This window comes from Xiphophorus couchianus, chromosome 13 (genome assembly GCF_001444195.1).
Source record: "Xiphophorus couchianus chromosome 13, X_couchianus-1.0, whole genome shotgun sequence".
In the NCBI taxonomy this organism is placed as follows: Eukaryota; Metazoa; Chordata; class Actinopteri; order Cyprinodontiformes; family Poeciliidae; genus Xiphophorus; species Xiphophorus couchianus.
Window position 1 is genome coordinate 28705231 of NC_040240.1, and position 8117 is coordinate 28713347.

The following is an 8117-nucleotide window of genomic DNA, read 5'->3' on the forward strand; positions in this document are numbered from 1 at the left end:
ATTAGTACCAGTGATGTGTCTTTAGACCTGTTCACCGGTCAGTGCTTCACGGGTGAGTGGAGATGAGAAAGTCAGGAAATCCTGGAGAACATTTAGTTTCCATCTTCCGGAGAGCTTCGGCTTCAGAGAACTTTTATCATCCAGCAGGACGACTACTGGATGATAAAGCATCCAGCTTTATCATCCAGCATTCAGCTGGATGCTTTATCATCAACCGAGCTACTGAGGTTGATGATAAAGCATCCAGCTTTAGCAAAGCTTCCAGCTAAACATACACAGAAACAGTAAGAAGACAACAAGGGGGAGATTCTGGAGTGGCCCAGTCAAAGCCCAGACCTGTTCACGGCTGATATCCCCTACCCACAAAACCTGACAGCTTCACTTTGACATCACAGATTAGTTTTTTTTATTGATCATGATTGATTTGCAAAAGCTTTTAAAAGAGTAAAACATCCAGGGGTGAATATTGTATACAGGAACTATACGTTAATAATGTAAATATTAGTTTTCATACGTTTTATATTGAAAGAAAAAAAGCTCTGGGAAGTGTTACTACTGCCTGAATTTGGTATTTTCTAACTGTTATTTATTTGTATGATTATGTTATTCATTTTACTATATAAAAATGAATATATAGAGTAAATGTGCACATAATATTTTTGTTTGTCTGGTGTCATCATTTTAAATTACCCAATCAGGTGATATGATCATTTGGCACTTGAGAAATCTTTTTCCAAAACACTTCTTAACTCTCACTCGTGTTTGGGTCGTCAGCTGATGTGAAACTAAAAGACAGCACTCCTCTGTTTCCAGTGAGGTTTGAACTTTACCCCTGTGTTTACTTATGCCGTTTAGGGCGGGACTTATTTAAAACCAAACAACTCAGACAGAGGTGAAACCTCCGCATGTGTTTCCTCAAACGTGTGTTTTATCTTGATGCGTTTTGTTCTTCCGTCCTCGATCTGTTGGGCCGACAGCGGCAAAGTACATGATTAAGAAACAACGAAAAAATGGTTTTTAAATAAATATTTTATTTGAAAATAAATACATTTTCTTAAAATAGAATCAATAACATTAAAAAAGGTCAGGGAAGTGGGGAGGGGTGAGAAACGGGGGAGAGAGGGGTGTTGGGTAGGAACAGGAAGTACAATCTCACGTTAATCTACCATCTTTAGACAAGTTCCCACAACGCGGCGGTCTGTACATTCTCAGTAGCTCGGTTGAAAGGTGATAGCATCCCTCACGTAAGACATGCAGTCCATTTGAAAGCTTTAGACCACGACCCCTACACCACCGCTCTACTGTATCTACACACTGTAAGAAAACAAAGGGTATAATCTCTTGTCAGCACATCAAATATCAGCCACTGATTTAGAGTTTTCTGCCAAAGTACCTTAAATGTGTTCAGATCAGCTTTACCTCTAGCCTACAGTACAAAGATACAATACAGTAATCAGGCCACCGTTGGGTTTATGGCCAGAATCGTTGTGACAGTGAGGTGGTCGTCACCGTTTTTGACTAGCAGGCTTGTTTTCTACAGACAGGGGACGCCAGTGCGGCCGTGCAGGAGCAGATTACTGCGGCGCGGCGCTGACCTCTGACACTGATCCTGCAAGAGCGGAAGGTTTTCACATGTCGAGAAAGAAAAAGAAAAAAAGCACCACAGAATGTGTTGGTTTTCCAATGACTGGGTCATCAGAGAGCATCCACAACCAGCTCAATTAAGACAAGCGTGACAAACGTGTAGTTTAACTCCGATCAGCAGGAAGAGCAGCCAAGGAAGCGAAGCTATAAGACATGGCTAGAGCTCCAGCACATCGGCTCTACAGGTAGAGGCAGCTTTTAACAATGATTAAGCTAAGTGCTGCGAGCAAGCGCTGCGTCCACACGCTCAGGTCTGCCTGATGGAACAGGGTGTTTGGATGTGGATGTCGTTAGATTGGGATTTAAATGCACTGATGTACACACACAGACACACAGGGAAAATAACAACTAAGCTCTAAAAACATACAGACGCAGTCTGTGATGAGCCGCTTTTTTCTGTTTAGCAAATTTGTATAGAGATACAATATAAATTTGTGTTTTTGTTGGTTTTTATACATTTATTCTTACATACGTATTGGGCCAAATGCATTCGACTTGTAGCAGTGACAAGACAATAATTGAAGTAAATCTAATACATTTAGGCTTCATTCCCACCAGTCCTGTTCAGTCCGCTTTAATCCAACTCCAGTCCGTTTGTTTAGAAAGTCCAGTTTGTTTGGGGAGGTGTGAATGCTAATCGAACTCTGATTAGAACCAAACAAGAAATCCCTGGTCCATCTACAAACCTAGGTCTGGGTTCACTGGAAGTGAACTCTGATGCAGTTTGAATGTATATGAGATTCCTACAAAAGCAGGAAGTGGATCACGGTACAGGGTATTCTGGATAAATTCAACCAAAATAAACATGCTAGTCTAGTGCTAGCAGGAGAAATGACTCATGGTCTCTGTGGCCAAAAAAAAATCCACACTAAAATCTGACTCTTCTCCATTATTGTTTACACTTCATGAAGAAGGAAGTTGCTGTCATGTCTTCTTCAGAGGTTTTTGTGTTGTTTCCTTCAGTGGTTCTTGATGCAGCGCCACCAAATGTGAGGAGGGCAACAGGTTTTTCAAAGTGTTTGGTTTGTTTGACACAGCGCAGCGTGAAAGTTCAGCATGGAACAAATTTTGCCGCTCCCCAATCAAATCGAGTCTACTAAACCATCATGTGTGAAAACACCTTTAATCTGAAGATGCACCGATCACATTTTCATAGCCAATTTCCCATCTCAGTTTTACTCTGCTAATTTGAATCAATTCCCATTTTTCTTCAAGAACAATGACATAAAATATCAAATAAGTATCATCCTAAATAATTCCTTCTAGCCTTTCAAGTGCCACAAACATTATTTATTGGAGTGCCAGAGACGCTGTCACACTGTGTGTGTGTATGAGAGAGCGTTCAGTCAGTGTAAAACAGTCTTTTACTATTTTAATTTACAAAATGATTACAAGTTAACATTTGAAATTACCTTTAACGCTTAAAAAGAATGACTAAATCAGCGCCGCTAGCGTTACTACAACCGCAGTTTCAGAGAAAGCTAAAGGTTACAAACATTTCCAAATCCAGTGTGTTCTATGTTGAAAGTTATAAGAATAAAACAGAGAAATCTTCAGTTACCAAATTCAGCCTTCCTGTTATCTGTTGGAGGTTTTACAGCCTGAAAGAACCTCAGACATTTTCGACATGTTGTCAGTAACAATTCCAACGTGGAACAGTGTTCAGCGATAAGCCTGGCAGCAAAAACATGTTGCATTAACCGATCAGAATAAAAATGGGATTTTTGGGATTTTCTGACTGGCTGGGGTGAAAGGTCAAGGCCGAAGAATTATTCAACTTCTACATTACTCCAAACAAATTCCAGATGATTACTCAATCAATTCAACATAACCCCGTAATAACCACTTAGAAATTTAACAAACCTCACCTTACTCACTTTACTTTATATGCTTAGATTTTCTTTTTCATTTTGAAGAACCAGCCTTCAAAATCTACATAAAAAACATTTCAAACTCCCTTCATTCCTGCATAAATGTTTCCAGGAGACTTTTAGCTTGTGATAAACTGTAAGATGTTTGCTACCAGTCGACGGTGTAATCAGAGCTAAGACACATTTACAAATGCCACAGAATCAGAATCATCAGGTCATCGTTCCCTACTGCGTTTGTGAAATCTAACCCAAAGCTTTGGTACTGTAGGCACATGTGCTAAAGGCCAGATGTTACAGGCAGAATCTGCATCTGGATGCCTCAATTTATCCAAAAGCGACAGATCTTCCTGGCTTCCGCCTAAAGGAAACAGAAACCTGGCACTTTCCCGGTTTTTTACTCATTACAATTCTCCATTCGTTTAGCAGGCAGGTCAGTTTGAAGGCGAACTCATCGCGTTCATGTACATAAACATAGAAACACCCAAACAGAACAGAGAGATTGTCTGCTTTTGCTGTGCTACTGTGGCCACTCAGTCGCTCTTTGGATGTCCACGTGGAACAAACCACACTCCTCTCCTCAACAGCTCACCGTGCTCGACTGCTGTTTGCACACAAAGTCTGATAGGAAGTCAAACTCGTTCTGTCCCAGGAAGAGCTCAGGCAGCTCCTGAATGCGATCCAAGCCCAACTCCAACACCAGCGAGGTCAGAACTTCCTCATCGATTAGGTCCATGTCCGTTCCGTTCACCCCGAAAGGCGCGCCGATGTGCTGCATGCCAGACAACTGGGCGGGCCCCATCCGGTACTGCGTCCCGTTGGGCAGGTGGTGACCATTGGCCGACCCCAGCGGGTGTCCGTGATACTGAGTGTTGAGTTTCTGTAGGTGCATGCTCGCCATGAGCTGCTGAGACGTGAGGTTGCCAGGGACATACTGCGGCGGGTGTCCGCCCTGCTGCAGCTGCTGCTGGGGGTGCATGTGGTGGTGGTGCTGCTGGCCCTGGCCGTTATACATCATGTTCCCATGCATCATCTGGTGGTGATGATTGGTCATTGGAGCTCCATTCACAGGGCCGCCCATGCCTCCTTGTCCCATAAGGTTCGGTCTCTGTCTCATGAACCCCTCTGTGGTATTCTGAGGGTTCCTGCCGTAGTGCAACACCTGGCCGTTGGGCAGCCCCCGCAGACCCGGCTGGCCGTTGTGCTGCACTGGTCCGTTCATGCCCATCCGGAAACCGTGAGACATGGGCATCGTCATGTGTTCAGCCATGGTTAAGTTTTCCCTGAAAAAAAAAAGACGTGGAAACACAGACATAATTATTCCTCCAATGACGTCAACAGGATTATGCAAAGTATGGCAAAAACCGACTTAAAATGATCATTTTTGAGTAAGAAAACAACTTGTGTTGGAATTCAGCTTTTCTACAGATTTATTATTGGTGGATAAACAACTTGTACAACTTATTGATAAAGAATTCATGTCTCCTGTTTTTATGGAAGAAGTTCTGTTTGTAATTTGCCACAACCCACGAAAGAGAGCAGCAGAAGAAGGTAGCCTGGCCACTTGAGGCCAGATACTGGTATTCTTTGGTCAGCATGCAAAATGTTGTGTGGTGAAAGCTACCACTGCACTCTGAACACACCATCCAAACAGTGAAACGTGATGGTGAAGACAGTGAAGCTGGTAAGAGTTGATCAAGTCCAGAGGACCCCAATGAGCTTCAAACTACATTCAGTCATTCACCCCTTCACACACACATTCACACACTGATGGTGGCAAGCTAATGGACAGTAGCCCTCGGCAGTCTGAGAGACGCGAGGCTGCCATGCCCCGGTGCCACTGGACCCACTGACCCCCTAGTGTCTTGCTAAAGGACACAACAACAGAGCCAGACGGAGCGAGGATTGAACCAATTGTGGTACGATCTCCTACAACAGTTACAACCATCATTCATACCTGTTGGTTACAATGGCCCAGTCAAAGTACAGAGCTAAACTAATCAGGGATCTAAGTTAATAGTCCATAGCTGATATTTGATGTTTTTGTGTTGTTCTCGGTCAGTGTTACAGCAATTGGTTCAGCAGACCTATATTTTATGTGATTTCTTTCCTCAGTCGTTTACAATAAAAATGCTATGCTAGTTTCTGTGTGCGCGAGGCCTTAATGTTATTCATGTCCATCTAAACGAAACCCAAAACATTTGGATGATGCAAGCCACGTCAGCTTATTGCGCATCCATATTTCATTTGCCACAACAACAATAATGGAGGACAGCTGTGTTTTCTCTGTGCTGCTGCACCTCTTCACTTCATTTAGTGTGTTAAAGCAAAATCTGGTCATTGTGGAACATTTACAGCATTAGCGAAAAGCAAAAGGTTATAAAAATACTCCGCTAAATTAGAAAGCTCGAAATGTTCACTGCCCCCTGCAGGCCTGGCATGTAAACTACATTGCTCCCAGTGTTATTTGGATTTTCATTCCGCTGTACTATTTATGCGCACTTTCTTTTCGTATGCAAAACGGAAAACCAACTTAGAAACACGAAAGACTTGCAGTTGTATCTGCGGCCAAAAGGTGGTGCTGCATAGTACGCACTCAGGAGGGGAAGAATACAGAAGTAGGACAGACAGCATTCAGAAGTCTTACTGTACATAAAACAAAAAAAGAAAATGTGCATAATTTTTGTTCCACTTCACAAGTATAAACTTCTACATCCTGCTCGGTTACAGTAAATACAGTGAAGTTTGTGGATGAAATATGGCAGATGAACTACATCAGAAACACAGGGAGCATTACAAGACCTCAAAAATTACACCATTCAAGAATTACCAATGTCAGACATGAGGGGTGGGGGGAAGAAACACTGCAGCTTGAAGGACTGAAATACACACACGCACACACCCCTGCACGCATACACACCAACTTCTTTCTCTCTTGATTTCAAAACACAACACACTGCCTCTGCCTTCACAGGCATCTCTGATGTTCTTGCTTTAAGTTCGATTACCACAGCAACAACAACACACCCCGTTCACACACACACACACACACACACACACACACAGCCCCACATATCCTCACATGACCGTTGTGCTGTGAATGATCCCCAGTGTGTGTTTGTTGTAGTTTAGTGACTGTGAATCCTGGAGACCTCCCCCCCGACACACACACCCCGCTCTGCTCGGCATCCATGAAGCCACTTTAACAGCAGCAGCAGCATCAGATCAGGATCCTGATCAGCGCTGCTGTTTCTAGCAGCCAGCGATCCCTCCGCACTCTGTCACCTATCATGTCACAGCAGATCTACCTGCTAACCATCCGGCTGCTTTCTACAACGCAGAGACGCACTATGTGTGTCAGGACAAAGAGAAAATGCTGCCTGACTCTCCGTCCTTTTTCTCTTTTTTTTTTTTTTTGATAAGGACGAACAGAAGCGATCACCTACCCGATGGCGTAAAGTGAAATCCGTTCGGAGAAGTTCGTTAAGTCCCGGCTCGTCCCTTCAGCTGATGCTCCGGATACATGCAGCCCTGCGGCGGATTCAAACTGTGCTGCTTCTCGATCTAAAGAAGAGTTTGTTTTCTGGGTCAACTCAGGGATTATATACATGCAGAAAGCTCAGAGAGAGAGAGAGAGAGGGAGGGAGAGAGGGTGGTAGAAGGAGGAGCCACCGTCCTCTCCGTCTCCTTTGTTGCCATTGGTCCTCCCCCTTAATCACTGTGCAAAGAAACCTTCACCTCCGCTGATCCAGGAGCAGCTCAGAGCTGCACGTCCGCAGCGTCCAGCCTGCAGCAGGCTGAAGCAGTGTGATTACAGATGATCCTCACTGCTGACTCAAGGCTTTCTGCTTCTGCATGAGGACTAGTTTAATACAATGACAGGACTCTGATGTTAAAAGTTGCAGTTAACTCTTATTATAGATATGCTTTTACATATTTCTTAAAGGGGCAGTATTATGTAAAAATCGACTGTTTTGAGCTGTGTTGTAATGCTATTCCCTCAGCAAAAACACAGCTAGAGTGTTGCCTTGATTCTTTCATGCATGTTTGAGAAATCTCCATGGCAACCATTCAGCCGGGTGGACGTAGCCCCGCCTTTGAGACGCAGCTCCTCCTCACAGCTGCAGTTTTCAAGCTTCCACCTCACAGAGCAGCACTCCCCCCTCCTCCATTCCTCCACTCAGCTCCTTCAGACTAGCCAGCAACAATTAGCAAACACCTGACTGCTGTTAGGGTTAGGCTACTTGCAATTGATTGCAAGTTGTGATTTTTCACTATATTCACTTGAAGACAGATACATTTTACACACGCAAGTTCCCATTCAACTTCATTAAAATACAAAATCAGTCATCAGAGCTGCTTTCAATCTAATAAAGGTAAATGTTTAGGATTGTGGAGTCATTAGATGAACCTGATGTGATAAATTTGCGCTGTGGGAACTTGATTGTCTCTAAAAACCATGAAAACTGAAAACTGTGGAAGATCTTTCTGTATTATAGCTATTTCTCAATGCAACACTGGTAAAAACTGTTAAAGGGTTAATGGAGGAGCGAAGTTGTGATGACTTCCTGAATGTGGAGTTTCAGAAAGAGCAGGGTTTTTTAA

General features: G+C 43.5%; 1 protein-coding gene across 1 annotated transcript; it reads right to left on the reverse strand.

Annotated features, from left to right (window-relative positions):
* Positions 1 to 1011: 1011 nt before the first annotated feature.
* Positions 1012 to 7137, reverse strand: cited4a (Cbp/p300-interacting transactivator, with Glu/Asp-rich carboxy-terminal domain, 4a). The gene is made up of 2 exons (XM_028036387.1): positions 6959 to 7137; positions 1012 to 4795 (listed from the first exon to the last, which is right to left on the reverse strand). The coding sequence occupies exons 1-2, from the start codon at positions 7120 to 7122 to the stop codon at positions 4093 to 4095; spliced, it is 867 nt and encodes a 288-aa protein (XP_027892188.1). The 5' UTR covers positions 7123 to 7137; the 3' UTR covers positions 1012 to 4092.
* Between the last annotated feature and the right edge of the window lie 980 nt (positions 7138 to 8117).